The 22,126-nt window shown below is 38.3% G+C and overlaps 1 protein-coding gene across 4 annotated transcripts in view; it reads left to right on the top strand.

Moving 5' to 3' along the window:
* LOC117430552 (teneurin-1-like) overlaps window positions 1-22,126 on the top strand; it is a 162,407-nt gene that overhangs the window by 25,471 nt on the left and 114,810 nt on the right. For all 4 annotated transcript variants that reach the window (XM_059001084.1, XM_059001085.1, XM_059001086.1 and 1 more), the window contains exon 2: window positions 15,359-15,638. In XM_059001084.1, the coding sequence (XP_058857067.1) occupies window positions 15,422-15,638 (217 nt within the window). In that variant the 5' untranslated portion in view covers window positions 15,359-15,421. The remainder of the gene's footprint in view (window positions 1-15,358; window positions 15,639-22,126) is intronic.

The following is a 22,126-nucleotide window of genomic DNA, read 5'->3' as shown; positions in this document are numbered from 1 at the left end:
AAAGAGACAGTGACATCAGGGCTCACAGCTGTGTCATTAACACTCTCCCTCCCACCTCTGCGGCATTGAATTCTTGGAGAAGTCTGTTGAGTTTGTGAATGTCGTATTTATTGACATTAAAAAATATATATATATATATATTATCCAAGGCGAGTTATAGAGACTAGGGTGTGTGAACTATGCATCAGCTGCAGAGTCACTTACAACTACATCTCACCCGAAAGACACAGCACAAGGAGGTTAAGTGACTTGCTCAGGGTCACACAATGAGTCAGTGGCTGAGGTGGGATTTGAACTGGGGACCTCCTGGTTACAAGCCCGTTTTGTTAATCACTGGACCACACAGCCTCCTATAGCACTGCATTGATTTATACAACTACGAATGGGTTATAAAAGGTTTTGACGATTTTAAGCAAGGAATGGCTTTTTTATTTTATTGTTTATTTATTAGTATTTAGAGTGGTCAATCGTTGTACCCCTGTTTTCTTCCCAATTTAAAATGGAGGACTTAAGATCAATGGACAACTTCTGTTCTTTTTATCGGCAATGTTGCTAAGCTACTGAAACCTGGACTGGTCTCCGCCTGGCCTCTTCTGGCATCTGACCAATCGGTCACTGTTTTCCTCCCTAGCCTGTGGAAGTGCAATGGCCAATGCAATATTCCCTGTGGGTCCCGAGCCAACATCGGCAACTCGGCACAACTGTGATTTGAGCCAGCAAGTTCCAGATCCCATGACTCTGTCAGCAGGGGGACTGACCCTGCTTTGGATGTGCATGGATGCTCAGTACTCTGTGTATACCACGGGGAATAAACATTTGTGGATTACTGTGCTTTGAGGTGCTCAATTTTATATTACTGCAGGCAACACTGAGGAGAGCAGAAATAATCTTTGTTAAAGCAGAATAATCCATTTAACATTGTTGTGAAATGTAACATCAGGTGGACAGAACATGCAAACGCTTCAATTGTTTTCTGTTCAGTTGTGTGTGTGTGTGAGAGTGTGGCTGAGGGTCACATTGAAGTGTTAGTGTTCAGTAACTGGTTCCCAAACCGCTGGCAAAAATGTATTTCAATTGTTTATACTAAACATCGATTTTTATATATGAATTCTCACCAGCATGGGGGGAGGCATTACATTTAATTGCCAGCTTTTTCCAACTCCTAGTTACAGTTATTTATTATGTATTTTTTTTAATTAACTTTCTCTAGCCTATTAAAAAACCATGGATCTGCTCAACTGTCAAAGGCATTAAAGAAACACTTGTGCTTTCAGCAGCATGCAGTGCCACTTCTGACTGGCATTTACAATCCTTGTTTTAAAGCGAGGTTGATGAAAGACTCACTCTGTGTGCTCTGTTTCTGAGAGGGGCAGCTGATTCTGCTAAGCCCTTGTGTCAGACAGAAACACCTTCCTCCGGTTCTGGTTCCTCCTTATCGATGTCCAGCCCTAGGATTGACTTGTTAGAATTAATGGATTAACCTCTGATCTCGGGAGAGTTCCTTTAGTCTCCTTGTTTTTCATTAAAAAAATGTTGATCATGGCGCGGTATGGCTTGGTGTAAACTTTAAATAGGCTGTCTGACTGTTTAACTAAGATCTAGCTGTCCATCTATATCTGCCATTCCATTAATTGGTTTGTCTGGATGTAAGCATTGCTATTGTTAAAAGCGTGCAGGTGCATCTTGATGCTTGTCTAATGATATGTCTGTGAGAAGTGCTTGCTTTCCTCAGGGAAGCCCTCGTACATCTCAGTATATACAGAGTGTCCTGGGCGGGTGAGGATTTTAAATACGTAAATAAATGAAACAGACTGGTTTCTCGATCTGCAGTATGATCGGTAGTTACCTTGTTTATTCTACAAGCAGTTGAACTATTCTTCTGTTGCCTGTGTTTTATGTCCTGTACTATGAAAGGAGACTTACCTTGTCTTTAACATTGGCAGTCATTGCGTCTTTAACAGCTTTCATTGACTTTCAATTAGCAGCCAGAAATACAGTGGCAGGTTCCCTGGCAATGCACGTGTTTGCTATCTGCATGAGAACAATGACAGCCCTCTTTATGGAGTCAAATAGATGATATAGAGCTCAGGAGTACTCTCCGCCCCCGAAAGTATAGACTGTATCTTTAACCTGAGAGCTGACAGGTACCATTATTTCTGGTAAATGGTCTCAATTTGTTTTCTCCTGCAGGCTGTTATGTATGTAGGTACGTCAAGCAAACCCAAGTGTTTTATTATTACTGTTCGCTGACGTAGTTTTTCATTAACCAAACCAATCCTGTTATTACATTTTTTATTATTGTATTCAAGCTTAGCTGTCTGGTGATAGTTAAAAACTTACAAAGTTTAATTAGAACTCCTGGAAGGAGTTAGATTTTTATTTTTGTTTGATTTATTTTGTGTAAATAAATAAATACACAGGCACCTCACTGTTTTTGCAACCAATCTGTGGTCCAGTACTCCATTTTTACACCAGAAAACAGTGTGAAAGGTCCTGCAAGTGGCAAACGTACCCCGGTTTGTCACAATATGTATAAATACATCTAGAGAGATTGATAGCAATCATTCAGTGTTTGTCAATCAGTCAATTTTGAAATGATTGCATGACGACGTCCATCCACTTTGAAGCGTAAGGTTGGATGTAAGCCCTTTCATCATTTTAGTTTGCTAAGGACTGATCTATTTCAGTGAAATTCTTTGGCAAGACCTCACCGACTTGAGAATGATACAGATCTGAAAAGCAGCCAGCTGACATTATCACTCAATTATAGTGCTGGGTCAGAAAGTCCTCAGTGCCATTATCCATAACCTGAACTGTGTTTATATTAGAGGCTCACTTGAGTTAGTATTACCAATTATACACAAGCTCTAACAACCAAGTCATGCCAATTACAATTTTCTTATAGTTGGTTTCTGTGCTGGTTTGTCCATAACTGTCAAACCAGGTGTGTCTTTCAATCCACGATTTAGCATCAAACTTCATTTTACGTTAGGGAAATCAACGGGGAGAAAAAAGCATGACGTGAGCCCTTAAACAGCGGCAGTTTGTCTAAATAATTAGGTCTATGAAGGAAAGACACTGATGCGTGCTGAGCTGTGGGCCTGCATGTTAATCTCCTTTGGGGAAACTGCAACTGCTGTCAGAATGTGTGTCTTTCCGGTAACTTTGTAGTGTCAGTTTTACTGCAGTCTGTTTAATAAGGCGTGTTTTTAGTGAGACAAGGGCATGGCTACAGGATTATAGCTAACATGTTTACAGCGCTTGTCATCATCAAAGTTAATTCCAGATGTAGATGAAGTTTCAAACGCTCCGGAGAAGAACAGAAATTGTTTTAAATCACGTATTGTATAGGCAGACCTATTTTTTTAGATCGATCCTTAATCTCCTGTCACTCCCTAACAAAGTCATCCGTTAGAGTAAGTGCTTTCCGCTTTACTTTATTAAGGTGTGTGTACCCTTCATTTCTGGAAGATCCCGGCAATTCGTTTTTCAATATTGGTAAAATTTAAATATAGCAGTTTCATGAAACTCATAAATTTAAAGGCATGTTTAGCAAGACATTTGCCATGTCTGCAGTTGCCATGTATGCATCATGCTTATGTTATTAATTTACTGCAATCTGACATGCTTTGCCACATGGTGATATGCTTTTACCATGGTGTACTGCAGGCCCCCTTTTTAAAGGGTGGTGAATGTCACTTTTGGTAGGTTAATAACAGCTGTATTGAAATTAGATCACTGTAATAACAAAAGGTAATTGTCATGATTATTGGGTTATGTTATGAAATGTTTGCACCACACAGAACATAACCCAATAATTCTCAAGGTTCCTTTTCCTGACCATTAAAAACTTAAAAAAATAAAATAAAAAGTAAGGAGCAGAAGTGCTTTGTTCTCCAGACACTGACATTGTGTTTTACACGACTGTGCTTCTGCTGAGCTACACATGTGTCTGGGGGCAGATGCTTTTTTTTTTTCATCTTCAATAAGTAAATCTGCAATTATTTCCTTTTTGTACTCTAAAGATGTTTGCTTGAATCTGGCAGCAGTATTGCAAGTGCTGCCAAAACAGACACAAATGGTCAATGCTGTGAATCTGTTGATTGCTTAAGCCTGAGTCTGCAGAGACTATGTTTATTAACTCTCATGTTCCTGTTTTCTCTGCACCACCAGGTCTCCAGCAAAGCTGCTTGATGCAGAGAGACTAAAATCAAAGCAGCTTTTTACATAAAGCAGCTTTTCTTGCTAAGTGTCAAAAATAAAATACAGAATCCTAATAGTCGTGCCCGAGTTGTGTTTTTTTTTTTTTTTTTTTGGTGGCATTTTATTTATTTTTTAGTTATTGACTTCCAGGGTGAAATAGGAGGGAATTGTCACAGCTTTATTGACTGCAGACAACAGCACGCACACAAAGTCACAATAGCATCTTAAGCTTGGTGCGTAACTTAACTTTATCAGGAAGGTGCAGCCTTTGCTGTGATGGATGATATGTTAACATACCTATAATCATGTTCTCAGCTGGAGTTAACCTTTTGTAAATGGCAATCATGCATATGCTTTTAAAGGACCCCCAGCATTCAGAGCATTTGTGGCCCGTCAAACTAAAGCGATGAAAACGCCACACCTTATACTTCAGGCACTGCTACAAATGACATTGAAACCCCTTTGGCAAAATAGCCACTTAGTATTTAATATGTACCTGCTAACAGAGCACTTTATATATATATATATATATATATATATTTACGAATCACATGGGACAGGAATACTTTCCTGACTGGTTTTAAGGCCACGTGTATCAGTGCAATTATTTTGCCATGCTGACAATCGTCCAGGCTTGAATTCGGGTATCTAATGGCCATATCTTTATTATCATTTACTGAAACAAACTGTTTTGCTTCCGGCCATTTGTTTCTGTAATGAAAACAAGACTGCTTGATTGCGATGAGCATTGCATAAGAAAGATAAGACACTGAATTATGGTAATGATGTGATGGCCAGTATGTTCTTTTACTTGTGTGTGTCTGAAATATGTTTGATCTTCTTGACTGCTGTAGCAGGGGTAAAGATCTATCTTGCAGTTCTTTGTCGGTATAATAGAATTGCTTTTTAAAGCTGAGATCTCAGGAGATGATGAAAGTTAGACTAATAATAGCCTTGGCAAGCCCCTGAGGTGTTATGGCACCATTAATAAAAGCGTGAGCTTGCAAGTCAGAAGGAAAGACCCATTAGTGTAATGCATCGGACACATCAGCTAAGGGTCATCTGATCGTATCTTTTTTGTGTATTAAATACCACGATTCAATTATTTTTCACTGCACACTCTGCTTCTTTCAGCCACACACTGGTGGATTATAGCTAGCTTTTTAAAATCTTTTCCAAGTTGTAATTTGAAAAGTTTCTGCTTCAGCGATTTACTTTTGCATTATCTGCAATGCTGGCTAAATAGTGTTATACTCTTGCTGGTATAAATCTTCATTCTTGGTTTGAAATACTCATTGGCACAATACATCATCGGTAACGTATATGTCTCAGAAGAAAATAATTAGATTAGTACAATGAATTTTATTTATATTGCATCTGTGGGATATCTTTTTTTTTTTAAGTAGGCGTCTCTTCCCATCAGAGTTCCTGTGCTAGTTAGAAATGAGGCAGGATGGTCTATTAAATTGACTTAAGTGACAGATCTAAATACTGCGGTGGTTTCAATCATTAAGCAATATTATGAATGCATCCTTAGTAGTTTCATTTTCACATCTCTGGTTCACAAAAGAACCAATTTAATATTTCAAAAGTGGCATTCTTTAGATGAATTTAACAGACACATATTTTATATTTCTTGTATTACTTGGAAAATGTACATATTTTAGTTGGAACTCTCAGGCCACGATGGTCATCAAATAATTCCATTGCATTACATTCTTAATACTAAGTAACTACGTGTGTAATGACAACATGAAGGTAATTGCACATGTATGTTGTTGTCGCTGCGAGTTACTCTTCACAGCTTCACGATATAAACCAGAAGTCCCAGCTACCCTTTGATATAGTGTGTCATTTTTAGAAATGGTTCATGGTATTCAGAGACAAAATATATGCTTATGACAATCTTTCTGCTCTGCCTCTTCAAAGCTAGGAAATATCAAAAGAGATCGTTTTTTTGATAATTTTCAAAGAGCCTTTTGTAGGGAGAAACAAACTGCTTGTAGTCAGTTGGTTTACCGTTAATGGATGACCTTTAGGGCTAATGGAAAATGATATTCGAGAATAGTCTCATGTCCAGAGGTTATTTTGAATGCAAAGAGAAGGATTCATGGGTTTGTTCCACAGTAGAGCCATGTTTAATTGTAATGCTGCTTCCCTGCTGTCAATCTGAGATACATACTCTTATCGGTAATGTGTGTCTCTATTGATGTTTCTATAATCAAAGTGGCCTGTGAGACGCGATGTGACTTTGTGGCAAGCTGGGTGTTTAATCTTATAAAATATATTGGAAAGTCTGTATTTTTCCTGTAGATCTTTTTGTTTTCCAAACTTTCTTTTTTCACTTTGACTCCAGTATGAAAAAATGGCTAGAGAAGTATTTTAGCTGTAGTACTATAGAGAATATTTTACTGAACAGCAGTGACTTAAGACACAACAGGAAACTCATCTAGCATCATTCCATAGTAGCCTGCATTTTATTAAATTAAAAAAAATGGGAAGCTCTATGGTTTTATTACACGACATGCCATTATTTGTGTGAACGGTAGAATCTACAAGTGGTCATCCACTGAGGTTATCAGGAATTTACAATCATAGAAACGATCTCCCGGCTGTCAGAAGTTTTCAATGTTTTGCTGCTGTCTGTTTGATTCATAGAGAGAGTCTGTGAGATACTTTGAAAAGATCTGATCAATTTTAGTCTTGCAGACTTGGTAGTAGCCATTGTTTAAATTTGAAAAAGTAAAATCAATCCCACTGTTTGTGTCACAGCAGCCACACTGGACAGGCAGCCGAACATGCAGCAGTGCGAGTCATCAATCTTCGGTGTTTGGTGTTTTAGAAATGCAAAACACGCCTCAGGCAATACACAGACTGCTCAGAACTTAAAAGAACCCTGTTTCTTTTGAAGAGCATGCTTTCGGGTTTGTATATCAAATGGAAAATCAAGCCACCTAATGGGCACCCTAGAGAGGGCCAAATTGGTAGACCTTCACAAACACCACTGCAAGAAACCTCCTTGTGAGAGCTTGTGGGAATTAAATAAATGAAGGGGTATTACCCAAAAGTGTGGTTAGCCAGGGAGCCAGCAGTGTGGCTCAGTTCGTTAGAATTCATTTGGTAGGTATGAGAGCATTAAAAGGAAAGCTGCAGTTGGAGCACAAGATACGGTGGCATGCTGGCTTGCTTTTTTCTTGGAAAGGCCTTGGTGATCGATCATAAAATAATGTTATAAATCCTAACTGCTTGCATTTCCATTCACTATGCAGGTCTAACCCTAACCCATAATGAGTATCATGCTTTGCATCCCTTGACTAAAAATGCAACGCTTGTTAAAAAAAAAAAAAAAAACACTTTCCTGGGACCTCCATTTGCAGTGTCCTTCATAACACTCTACCGTGAAATTCGTCTATTAAAGGAGACTAAGACTGAGGCTTCTGTATTCATTGTCCGATGCAGTGCAAAACAGAGACAAATGCCTTAAATGAGTGTATTTGAGATTTAAGAAGCTAGTCTGCCAGTCAGCACACATTTCAGAATCATTTGGAAAGCAATGATAGATGTCTGAATACGCCCCAGGCTCACCACCAGCATCCCTTTTCCCAGAGTTTTAATCCAAACACATCAATCAGTGGCGATCTGCTAGACAGGGATATATATATATATATATATATATATATATATATATATATATATATATATATATATATATCCAGGGCTGGCAATGGAACATGAAACAAGCAATGTGATTGGTCGAGCAGGGTTCCAACTGTCCGTATATAGGATGGGTATGGACAGTTGGAGCCTTGTCACATATTCTAAATCACTGCGCTGCCTCACAGAATTTAAAAGTATCGGACGGTAGCCATCTTGCTTTTACAGTTACAGATGTACAGCTGTAACTATGAAACTGAGTGACCGATTACCTGAAAAAAATCCCAAAGTAGTACGTAGACATGTCGATTTGGATGAAGAACAGTTAAATGAACTGGAAGATAGCAAAACAGAAAAAAATACCAAAAAAACAAACAAACAAAAAAAAAGCTGTCTTTATACTTTATACACTATCCCCCGTCTCAGACACACACCTTGAAAAATTACTGAAATCCGAGTCGTCGTTGTATTTATTTTTATTCCTGTCGTCTGTTCAAACAGTGTGTCTGCATTGTCAGTGACAGGAGAAAAAAATAACTCAGTGACGTCTCAGCTCCGCCCCCTGGTGTATTTTTTCAATGGCAATGTCCACAATATCCAAAATACAGATGTACTTTCATTTGCATGTTCAAATAACATTAATTTACTCAGCTTAACTTAGTGTGTAGTTCAAAGTTTTATAAATGAGACTATTGGCGTAAGGATATTTAATTAATAATTTTTTGCCCTAAACATGAATTATTATTATTATTTTTTTTTTTTCAAATCCACTGTTTGACCTGGATTATAAATGCAATAAGACCCTTCAGGGCGTCCGTATACGTTGAATATACAGACTTATCGGGGGTTGACGCCTCACAACGCCCCCAAGGGGTCTGTATATTCGAAGTATACGGATGGCCTGTCGGGCTTTATTGCATGTATGTGTGTGTATATATATATATATATATATATATATATATATATATATATATATATTCAGGGTGCTAAACTTTCATGTCAACAGGCAACAGTAGGATCCCTGGTGGAGACAGGCAGACAGGCTAGGGGGCTCTCCCTCGTGGCAGCCAGAGATGCAGAATCCGGCTAAAGCATCACAAACTGAAATTCTTCCAATACAGACACTCGGGGCTTGATTTATCAATATGTTTGCACCAGTTTTATAGAAATAATTACAAAACAACTTTCGATTCATTCAATTAAAAATGACTTTTTTTTTTTTTTTTTAAACAAGGTCGGTAACGTCACTGGTGTGACCTTAATAATATGATTAGGTATAACAGTTTGCTTATATAAAATAGTGCCTTTTTTCCTTTGTAGTGAAGTCCTTGGTATGTCTTGCCTGCAGTGCTCCTGGGTTTGCATTCACTTTTTAACTGACAAAGTATACATTACATTCAGTTGCTTTTGATTTGATAACCTATATCTACGCCAAAGTAAACTGTTTGCCAGCCTTTCGGCAATTAAAAAAAAAAATTCAAAAAATCCATCTGTAATTTTGTACCGTCATAATAATGCAGTGTCTTAGTGACTTTTAATTAGGAACATCTGCAATTCAAAATTCTATACGTGAATCATGTATTAGTGTAGCAGAGAGTGGAGTGCCATATAAACTGACATAATATTGTGTATGAAAGCAGCTGAAAATAAGTCTAGTATTCATACCTTTAATCCACAAGGAGACTCGTGTGAGATTATATAGTGTTCTCTGTTCCACCTGCTTGACAATCAAAGTGCTTTGAATAAGCCCTTGTATTCCTGCTCAGATGGTAGTTTATATATAAAGGTATCTGAAATGGGTTTGTTTATTTACTTGCCTGTTCAATGTTAGGTGCTAAAAATACACAAAATCTGAAAAACTGCAGGGAAATGCTGGAGAAAACTGCTGGAGGAAAGCCATACAGTAAAATCACTGTCCTTTCATCTTATAATCACGTAGTAATAGTTATAATAAAGTAGTCATAGTAATAGTAATAATAATAATAGTAATAGAGAGCTATAAAATGTGTGAAGAACTGTATTTGGGTGCAGTCTGTGGAAAATGGTAAATCTATGAGACTCTTGCAAGTACAATAAAAGTCCCTTTTTATTTGTAGGTGTTGAACAGCAACTACAAGCTTCAATCTCAATCCAACTCCACCATTCTGACAAAGTTAGAGAGGTACTAAATAAGTCACAGTGTTGAGGGATTCCCCTACGGACACTGGCACAGAAACAAAAGCATTTTAGTCTTCAAGAACAGAGGCTCCTAATCTGAGCTCTGTGAGTAAATCCTATTTTATCTCTGGAATAGAATTAGAGCTTCTGTTCTACTAAGGGTTTTTTTTATACCCTTTTTCTGTGCTGATGTTTGTAGATGACCAAACATTTGGGGTTTGTTTTTCATACCATCCTGAAAAATGAATGGACCGGTTCTTTCTGGTACTGTCCCAAAGTAACTCTTCTAGAGTTTTGATGTGTCTAGGCATCCTGACAACTACTCAATCAAAGAACAGCCCAAATGTGAAGGGCAGTATACACCACACATCTATTGCAACAAAGCACAGTGAACTGCACCATGAACAGGGGCAAGTGAACACAGAAGAGTAGCCGTCTCCGGTGATCTTTCAGGGGTTGTTTTATCCCAGCCTTGCTGTAGCCTTGCTGTCTGCAGTTGGTAATGATCTTTTAATGGATTAACAAGGTGCACATATATTATAGCAAGCATTCAATACAGAATCCTCTAGAGGCTTTAACACTGAGATAAAATTATGTTTACTTTGGTAATTTGGTCTTGAGGATCTCTTATTTATGTAATTTACAAAGACGTTTCCAATAATTTGAAGATTCATTATTCATACCCATCAGCTGCATCATTTGCAGGTATTTGAGTATCCATTATTTGTATCCATCATTGGGAAGTTTCCAATGCAGAGCAAGATTGGGGTTCACACATGATGTTATTAAACCCTAAAGACAGTCTGGAATTGTGCGGAACCCAGTGGCTGACATAATCCAACCGTCCTGGTTCATCATTAATAATACAATAGCTGTCACTACAAAACTAAACAAGATCACACACCTGAATGATTCGGCGACCCACTGTGCCCTTTTTATTGCGTATTTGTGACCGCATTTGAATAAGCAAAAAGTCTAGTGTGAAGAATGCAATTATAAGCATACACCCTGTGGTTTACAATAACCCCAACTGAACGCTTGTTTGCATTAATATTTCATTGCAGAATGCGAACAAAGATGTTACAAAAACAAAGCAGAGGGAACAAAATAATCAAATGAGTAAAGTGCAGGTTGTAGTAAACTCTGCAAAACAGCTGAAGGTAAACGCTAAAGAAGAGGCAAAAGAAAAGCCAAAAAGACACGGAAGGGAGCTGAGATTCACTCGTGTGAGGATTGAGCATCTAGAGCCAAAAGCATGCCTACAGCCCGGTGATGAAGTGTGCTCCCTTAATACCTACGCTGGGTCAGCAGAATGGAATATAAAACTGCCCCTGCATGAAAGGGCGTTTGGAATGAATATTTTATTTCCCAAATTACCACTGAGTGGCAAGCTTTACGAAACCTGAGGCGCTTATAATTAGTCTAGCTGCTGGTGGCTTGTGAAAAGACTTAGTGTAACAGAAGAAACAGAGGAATGTAGAAATAAACAGTGCAGTGGAGAGGTCACAATGAGACATTGGGAAAGACAGTACTGCAGCAATATTCTTCCAAAGCAGTTCTGAACTATTGGCATTGATATGTGCTCTGATGAAGATTATGAATAAAACCTTTTTTTTTAATTGATACATGTGTGGATCTGGATTTTATTAACGGATGATGTCATCTTCTTCCTTTCTGCTGGAAAGAATCTAATTGATTGAGATATATATATATATTTCTCTTTGATTAAACAGAGCTTTGAAAACCCCTCTCTATTGTTCAAAGAAAGTTTAATGAACGTATTAATAATTCATTAAGAAGGGCTTTAAAAAAACAGATCCTTAACAAAACATTCCCTACAACAGTCCTTAAAGCATTATGAATCGGACCCACAGATTAAAGCATTATGAATCGGACCCACAGATTAAAGCATTATGAATAGGTTTTGATTTACGGCTCATATTATTTTAACGGGAGAGATTTACTGAGATGTTTTTCAGGACTGCCCTGTCTCCCCTTCTAGAGGAATTGTATTTAGACAAAATAAATGTAGCCAAGCCAGACACAAAGCCTTGAGGCACAACCTTGTTTTAACATTCCACCCAAAGGACAGTTCGAGACAATCGCATGCAAATTCAGTTAAAAAAAAAAATATATATATATATATAGCACCGCATTCACTCTCTCAATGGGGGGGAACAAGCACTCAACAGACCACAGAACATGTAGAATGTCTTTATTATTACTGTACAGAATCACACTCTTATGGGAGTGCAAGGTCGACACTAGAACAGATCCTTAGTACAGAAAAACAGCTCTAATGATGACTCTTTGTGGGTTTTTTTCTGTTCTCAAAAGCAAGAGGCCAGACGATGTAAACCCTGCAGAGTCTGAAGAGCAATGCGATGTAGGGATTTAGGGAACATTACACGCTCTCTCTGTCTGAGTAATGAATTCAGTGTGAACGGGAAAGTCGTTTATCTCACTCGTGCTTATTTCGTTGTATTTCGTCCATGTAAAATAACACTAAACAATTGGTATTGTAATCAGACCACCACGCACTTACAGCTGTGGCCAAAAGTGTTGCATTACCCTGTAGATTTAACACATGTTGCTTCATGAAGTCGAATGAAACCTGCTGAATAATGTTACGTTAACATATTGAATTACATACCGCTTTGCAGTTTTCCATATATTTAACAAAAAACAGACAAATTGAAAAATGTGACATTTCTACTACTGTTATGGCTTCTGGTAAACTTTTGCGATATAATTTTGTAGTTTCTTTGATTACATGATGTTAAATAAAATATTTTTTGTATTACGTCTCAATCCTAAAATTCTAGGTGATGCTAAACTGTACATCTAGAATTTGGGCTTGAGGATCTGTTATTTATGTCATTTGAGTATCCATTATTTATAGCCATCATTGGGATGTTTCCAGTGGAGAGCAAGATTGGGCTTCACACATGATGTTATTAAACCCTGGAGACAGTCTGGAACTGTGCGGAACCCTGCGGCTGACATCAGTTTCTAGACCAATGAACACAATAATATTGTATTTACAGTATATATATATATATATATATATATATATATATATATATATATATATATATATATATATATATAGCGTTCCACTGAGTTCTCGTTCTCTATGTATCTATCCAATAAGCCAACAAGATCAACAGAAGAGGCCAGATGCTGCAATAAGAGACAATAATAAGCCAAAGCCTAAAAAACACCCCCAGCTGGCTTATAACTAACATGCAGACATACAAAGCACCAAAATAATTACAGTACACAGCTCAACATGCTTCCAATGAGTTACAGGTGCCTTATCGTCTTTATATGTGGGTAGCTGAATTATTCTTCATGATCTACTGATGATGATTCACTGGTAAAAAAAAAAAAGAAAAAAAATTCCAACTTCAGATTCCACTTTGATGAGTAATGAAGCAAACAAACCTTGCCAGGCTTGCTAAACCACAGCTATCTGATATGCCAGGCCTTTTGTACATAACTACAGAGCCACACACATCTGTCAGCTCATGTGCTTTAGATATGCAGATCCCTTGGGAGTAATAAAGCCCTTGTCTTTATACAAAGCCGGAGATGCCTCCCCTCTGCACCACTCGAAACACCTTTAGGCATCAGGGGCTTGAGGAGAAGATGCCCAGCAATCTCCACTGTGATTATCCACAGTTAAAAAAAACAAAAAGTATTTAAACTGCCAATTAGTCGAGCAAGACCTATTTAAACAGGCAATTAATAACATAATACAACAGCAAGGAGGGACGATGATGTCCATCTAATGAGAATTTGGTTGTCATTTGTCTTAAATATTATTAAATATCACAGGTGTCACAGAGTTAGTGCAGTTGATTTTTTTTTCTTCCTCCTTCTGAAGGATTTAATTAGGCGGCAGAGAAAGAATAAATAACAAGGGTTGGCAGCAGCATTTCTGCAATAACCACTGTACTGGCTGTTATGTTTTTTCGGTGTACTGGCTGTTATGTTTTTTCGGTGTACTGGCTGTTATGTTTTTTCGGTCAACTGCGTGACTAATAGCAGGTATTGTAGTTGTCAGCAGGTTGACAGAAAGGTCATAAGGTGGAAACAAATGCATTAAGTCACTCATGCAAAGGTCACTTGCCTTTATCTGCGAGAGCATCTGTAAGTCTGACAGAGTAACCGGATATCGATCAGGGAGGCCGACTTCGCAGTGGCAAGGAAGGAAGACTGGATGTCTGTAGAAGTCTGCAGTAACTGGCTGGGAATGTTCCAGCTGCATCGTACCTTTTGAACTTTAATAAACGGGTCAGCAATAAGGCAGCCTTTTGTGAGAAAGCATTGTTTAGCCAAATAAAGACTGTGTCGAGTAAACGTCTGGGAAATGTCTTTGTTAATTGCCACCAAAGACACTGCAGATAGCAGACTGTTAAGTATACATCTGGTAACAGCCATGAAGTCATTACCGTGAATAATAATAATGGACTTCGGTCTCAAGGGGTGCCAGACTCCTGTGAAGCATGTGATGGAAGGCGCTGGAGATTGCTCAGACTTATCCCCAGTAATACACAGTCAAGATTCTTAACAACCTCCCGAATCTTGGCCCTGTGTGATATGATCTGTCTGGCCCAGCAGCGGCAGTTTCTTTGCATTCCCTGTGCTTTAACTGTGGTCTTTCTGACACAGGGCTGGATTAATCAAGTGGTTATTATAATAAGGGATTCAGTTCTCATTCTGGATCGACTTATACGGAAAACAGTCATTTAAATAGACTGTGAAAGCAATGTCTAATATTTAAATTCATATCATTTTAAAAATGTTTTTACTGTATCTCATTTGGTTCCTTTAAGCGATAACTACAAGGTGCATTGAGTTGAAGAGATAGTCGTTTATCCAAACAGTACTGTGTCGTGTTATTGCAATGAAAGACATTCAACCTGTCATACAGTGCTTAGTAAAATATATGTATCCTTCCTTAAAAAAACTCCTTTATGCATCTTGCATCTTAGTCATTTTGCTGGATCCCTGGTCACTCCAAAGGTTTTAAATACAAAAGGAATATTTGTTTAATGTGAGAGGACAGAATTACAGTTTGTGGGGATTTTCATGCTTTTCTTTGCTAAGAAATGTTGTAGGTTGCATTCTTTGGAAGTAAGGCATTCACGTAATTATGCATCATTACATAATCCCGGATGGTTTTTACGGTCCCTGCATTGCATTCATTTGCATGTCATGTTTAAAAGGTGTTGTCTTTTTTTACCCCGTCTCAGCACTGCTACAGCATTCTACCTCTGCTCGTTTAACTTCACATGCATAATAAAATACTTTGGATTTTTTTTCTGTGTTTTTGCAGGCCACTCTCTACTACGTTCTCTGGCTTTCATGATTTAATGTCTGTGGGTGCGCTTCACCAGAGATGGAGCAGATGGACTGTAAACCCTACCAGCCACTGTCAAAGGTCAGGCACGAAATGGAGCTGGCCTACACAAGTTCCTCGGACGAGAGCGAAGATGGACGAAACATGAGGAAGTCGTACACCTCCAGAGAAACTCTGCCTGACTATGGCCAGGAGCTGAGGCTGAATTACAACAGCCACAGCAGGAAAAGGAAGGCAGTCGGTGAACCCACACAAGGTACCTTCTTCTTTTGTAGCTGCTGAAGTTTAGTTTGTTAGTAAATCAAGGAACTCGGGAGCTAAAATCAATATTAGGCAAGGGATCCTGTAAATACCTCATTGGCCCGGGGGCAGTCAATCATGAGCTGCAAGAGAAGAAGCATCAGAGATTTGGGTCAGAGAGTGGAATTTCATTTTAGCAACAGAGTTTTTGGATTTAAGCAACCCAGTTCTGTGTTTTGTAATGATTGTAATCTTATCCAGTTCTTAATGGATCTCTCCTAGCACACCACAGACCACCTTCCATCCTCATGAATCCCACTTTTATTCATATTCTCATCACAGAACAACCAGTTATAGTCTGTAGGTTTCTGTGTTTGTAAATGTTATTGCTTACAAGCTATTTATTCATTGAGTATGAGTATCAGGTCCGTGACTCTCCGGTTTAATTTCTTGAACTGTGAGATGTACACAGTATAATATAAACGCAGTGTATAAAACAGCCTTTTGTTTTATCTAACAACATACCATCTTTCAGAGTCCCTTATTTATAATTTTGATTCAATAATGAACGACCTAAAATGCAGTTTGTGTACTGCTCATTGGGGGTGCTCCCAGTACTCAGAGAACACATACTGGGAAGTTCTGAATGTTAATCTCAAGCATAGGCTTAAAGAGCCGTCCACGTGAGAAGGGGCCTGTGTCAGGACAGCGTCACTGGTAAGGGAGAGTCAGACACAGAAGAGCTTCAGTAAAGCGTGAATTTGCACGTTTTATTATAAATAATGAAACGTGCGCATTAAATACAAGTACCAGAAATAGGTCCTCTGCAGCTCAAGTTCATTTAATTTTGCAATGCAAGTCAAAACTTTAGCAGTGAGAAAAGATACAAAAAGTCCTATAAACAGTTAAACAAGACATAATTGGTGCTCTCTTGACCTCTTGACAGAACCCCTTTAATGCCAGTGCAGTATGTAGTCACAGCATTCATATTATAAACCTTTTGAAACGCAGCTTGCAGTGTTTTGTCTGAATCACTTCCTTCCCCAATACAATTCATCCATGCTTCTTTTCCATTTTGTTTTACGGCAACACATGCACAATTATATTGCTTTCAGAATGTCCGGTGCAGATTGAGGGCAGAATTTATGTTTAATGTTCTGAAAAACAATAAAGAAAAAAAGCCAGTTTATGAACATACCCGCAAGTCAACTGACCTGATTCAAGATGAAATCCATACAGCTAACTCTGTTTAAAATAACAGCTGTGATCAGCTTCAAGAATGTGGCCTTAGGCGTAAAGAACTTCACAATCTGTAATGGTAGCTTGGTGATTTATTTTTATATATGGTAGTTTGGTGATTTATTAATATATATACACATTTGCCCTCCAGGCATAACAGCTTGGAAATGCTAGTTTGTTCCCATTAGAATAATATACTGTCTGTAGCATGAGAAATTAGTATCTTTGCAGAATGAATGAAATGGTACAGTATGATAACACAACATCTATTCAGGAGAAGAGCGTGGTTTCTAATATATGCAGCAAAAGGACCCCCTCTTGTGTGGACACTTTCAGAAGATGAATCACAAAGGCATGTGTTTTTTTGTTGTTTGTTTGGTTTTTTTAAAATATTAGACCTATTCATTTTTTTTTTGAGGATGAAGCTGCAATGTTCATCTACATGTTCTACAGGGACCATGCAATTCTGCTTGTTTTTGAGATACTACTGCACATTACAAACGAGTTCCTTCTTTTAACCAGTGGATAGATTCACCTTCATATTAGTTAGAGGACAACAGAAGTCAATTCATCATTTTTTTTATTTTTTATTATTAATTATTATGACGAGGTGCTTAATTTTCCTTGTAATTGATTAATTGTAAGAAATTAAAATGACAGTTTACTGACGAACTTCAGTTCATAGGTTTTATTTCACTGTAACACACGTATGAACGTTTTTCATCAATACGGTGCTCCTTCAAGTAATCAATTATCCGTTTGTCTTTCATGCTAGCAGCGTTCTACCTTTTTAATGTGGTGCTCAGGAAAGGTCAGGTACAAGGGGAAATCAAATCCATTGGAAACTTGAGTTTAGCACTAGGATAAAACTCAGACCTCATCTGAGTGACTTGGCTGCTATGCTCATGGAATACTATTGCAGTTTTTAAAGATATTTAAGTTAGGTCTCACCCTTATGTATGTGTTTATAAATGTTCACCCTTATGTATGTGTTTATAAATGTTTATCCTTATGTATGTATTTATAAATTTAGCTGTTGTCAGCCAAGCAATCACATCTGTCTGACAAGTATTGTGTGGACCCTGTAGAGCCAAAATAGTGCCATTTAAAATATCAGAGCCAAAGGCAAAAGGCTGTGTTTTTTTAAGTGAGCACATGCAGTTTTGCAACTTATTTACATTTCAAGGCCCTGTAATAAGATATAAATAAAACAAATAGTATTCAGCTACACGTCTTGGTAAAATTCAATAAATACTGTACATGGTCACTACTGCTAATCCCGCTATATCTACAGTATGTGCTTTGTAAATGAAAAATAACAGTAAAATGATTACTAAATAAAAAACACTAAATAATGCATGAGTAATCACTTTGTAATATGTAACCAAATCCAGTGCCTGCCAATTCTAATATGGTTATATACCAGTGATGCTGTTGATATAAGAGTAATCAGTATGAAGCTATTCATTCATCACTGGTTTATCCTTTTAATTTGAGTATTAGCATCAATTATCTTATGCAGCTTTTTTTTTTGAGAATTTCAAAAGCATGCCACGATTTAAACCTTGGAACCATGCTGAGAATGGGTTATTAAACAAATTAATTCAGACAGTGTAACCCGCAAAAACCTCTGAACTGAGTTGGAATACAAATATGTTTGGCTTCAATTCAACTGTCATTACCTGGAGGCTAAACAAAGTTTTACCAATCAAGCTTATCATTTTCAATTAGTTTTATTTGTGAGCGGAATCAAAGATAGACCTCTGAGACATCTAAACTTTTTTTATTATTATTTCCATTTCACACTGCGCTGGGCATTAATGACACAGCTGGTTTACTGGATTCGGTGTCTGAATATTTTATTTAAATGTGTACATTGGACATTGGAGCTGCTGTCTTTTACTGTGCATATTGCGGGCAGTGGAGTAGGTGTTTGACTTTGTTAGAAGTTCACATTGAAATGCAGACGGTTGTGAGAAGTCAAAAATGAAACACTGTCAGGCATGTCAGGATCCAGTACGAAAGACTGTGAAAAATCCCTCTGTACCTCTGAATTTGGGGGTCCAGCTGTTTTGGCAAGCCAGTGCAAAAGTCTGCTCCCCACTGATCGCTGTCTTAAGCAGACAGTGAGGAATGGTAGGGGGCACCTGGTAATTAAGAGTTTCAGTGGGTCTGGTGTCGACAGCATCTGAAATTGTAGCCCCATGCTTTTCCTGTTCAGAGACAAGCCTTTGCTGAGCATGTCCTACTCTAGCTCTATCATGCTTGAATTGATTAAAACATTGATATTCATGTTTCAATCGCATGAGAGCTTGCAATCATCTGGTTATTCTTAGTAACTTGAAGATAAAACACAAGAAAAAAAAAGGAACAAATCAATCAGGCAGCTGCTGACAGTTTGTAAAGCCCTAGTGATTTCAGCACCATGGACAGGGCAAAGTGAAGCACTCTTCAGAGTCAAAGTAGCAGAGAATTCTCAATACATGTAATGCTTTATGCAACAATCCTAAATGTTTCTCTGGAATGAACATGTGTTGAGGCAGTTAAAATCAACAGGCATTACAGCAGATTAGAGGTAAGGAGGTTGAGATGGATATTTGCTCTGATGAACAGTGTTTCCTATTAGCAAATGTAAATGAGTCTGATTTTCATCCAGCTTTCCACTCCTTTTGTGACCTGGTGTATTTGCACTCAATAACTGATGCGACTACAACTTACACTATTTGGTGTGTTCAGCTGGAGTTAACATCCCTTCTGAACCCTTTGCAAATAGGACTGCTAATTAAATCTATTTGTAAATCAAAAACACACAGGCGAGCGAGCAGGTGCAAAGAACCAGGAATGAGTGTGTGATTTACTCTCCAGTCTTGGTGTATAAAATATGATATACGTGAAGACCCAAGCACAAACACACTCAGGATTCATACAACAGAAGTACAGTACGGGGATATATCAAATGAGGAAATGCATGTGTGCTCAGGAACCACAATTGGGGTTTTACTAATTTGTTTTTTTTTAACAGTTGAGCGATGACAGCAGGTAAATTACAATATCCTTTTTTTTTATTTCTGAAAAAGCTGAATTCAAGTGAGGAGATTTTAGAAACAACGCTAGGGACGTGCGGTTTGTATTCCTGTGTTTGTGTTTTGGGGGTTGTAGTTTGGTGGTGCATGTACTGTACATGAACTCTAACATCCCCTCTCCGAAATCAGCCACTGCCCCAGCTGTGAAGACATGCTTCAGTGGCTTAGAACCTCCCCTGTGACTAGAGCTTGCACATTCCTGCAGATGGCTAGCTGTCCCCCTTACAGTGGGTGGTAAAGCACCTGCATTAGTTTCTACATTACTCAGAGCCCTTTCCCCACATGCTGCTGTGCTAAACCAAGATCTCTCACTTAGATCCCAGTAAATGCAGACAAAGCAAGGATTCCATCTTCTGAGATAGATGCAATACTCCAGCATACTGGGCCAACGTGCTGATAATTTGTGTAGGCGCCTATTTACCTGACCACCTAGACTGATACGTTCTCGGAAAACCTTTAAGTGAAAATTCCTCCCAGGATACTTGGCTGCATCAGCGTGTTTCAAGGCTTTCATACGTTTATGATTCATTGGAGTTCACCCCAGCTAGCGAAAATGCCCACATGAGCAGCAGGAACCCTCATGCATTTGAGTGCATCGAAGTTTCAGCTGATCAGGGTTTGCATTGCCTGGCACCAGCTGTCAATGAGATGATGAAAAGAGACAGAGGAGGGCAATCAAAGGACTGGGCCGTGGAGGTTTCCTTGTGTGTGTCAGTTTGGAAAGAAACTGAAACTATCTTGAAGTATTTTGCTCTGAACTAGTTTCCCCTGCGGCTTGTAAATGTTTAAGCCTACGATTTATTTATTTTTGTTCACAAAGCCAGAAGATCCTGTTTAAATGTTAACATCTTTGGAGTGTCGAGTGTTTAATGTGTATACAGAATTCCTGCCAAGTCTCTTGATTAGGACCTGTCTAACTGTGTTTGGCATCGCCATGTTTACCTTGGTCCCTTAATTACTGTGGTAGGACGAACATAACTACCCTGTATATAAAGTACGCTAAAGGGTTACTCAGAATCAAAGGAATTGTTTTGATTTGTAAACTCCTCATCTTTGCAAAAGCAGTTTTATTGATTTGTATCCCTGCAGTTAATGTAAACTTATAAGTATAAATGATGGAGGGGAAAAAGGATAAGGTTATGTCTTTTAATATCCGGTATTGCTTTGTATTACAGTGTAATTGTTTTCAAAGGTCTCAGTTTTTTGTATAGTGAGAGATACATGATTGCAAAACGGATGACATTATGCTTTGGCCCACACGACTGCAAGCAGGCTCAAAGGAAAAAAAAAATACAAAAGCATTAAACTGAGTAGGGTGTAATGTTTTTCAATAACTTGTAAATGGCCTTTTTCACAAAGCTTTTTTTATGCTTTGGGGGAACAAAAACACAGAATCCTAATCCCTGTAGATCAAGCATGCTCTTACCAAAGTATTTTATACATATATGCCTTGTAATCCCCCACCCCCCCACCCCCCCACCCCAAGGCAAATGGACTGCATAATGTAACTTTGCATTCCACATTTAGCTTGTTTAGTGCCCTGAAGAACTGAAAGGAGTTGTATATGAAGTTTAACAACCATAAACCTTAAAAGCATGAAAGCACCACCGATCAAACATAAATCAACCCATTTAGATCAGATTGTATGCCTGTGCGTTTTTGTTTTCTTTTATTTCTTTTTTTTTGTGTTTTTCCAGCTGTTCTGTTCCATACCTGTTTGTAAACACCCCAATTGAGTGTCTGATAGAACCCTAGAATTAGGGGAAGGAAAACAAAAAGATGACAAATGGATCTTTATCTGTACGAAGGCAGCAGGACCGATACATGCCAGATGGAGAGTGGGTGGCAATACAGAAAATAACTCTTCACATTTTTTTTGTCATCTACTTGGTTAAACAAAGACAGCCTCGACCGCTATGCTTGCACTCTCCCAGTGGCAAAGCCAAGATTGATATCTATAAGCAGAAGACTTCTTTCTTTCACAGACTGCTGGGATTCATTACTCCTCCTTAGTTGTTCCAACTGTTAGGGAGAGCTCATTATTGCAGCGGCAGCTTTCGATGCAATCTGCAGAAGTGATATATTTACAAATGGGATGTAAGAATAGAAGCATAGACAAAGACAATTGAACCATCTGTTGACCCTGGAATATAGATATCTGGCAGCAGATTTGTCTCCCACC

Source organism: Acipenser ruthenus, chromosome 26 (assembly GCF_902713425.1).
Source record: "Acipenser ruthenus chromosome 26, fAciRut3.2 maternal haplotype, whole genome shotgun sequence".
Lineage (NCBI taxonomy): Eukaryota > Metazoa > Chordata > Actinopteri > Acipenseriformes > Acipenseridae > Acipenser > Acipenser ruthenus.
Note: the sequence above shows the minus strand (reverse complement) of the source record. Positions and strands in the feature narration are given on the sequence as shown.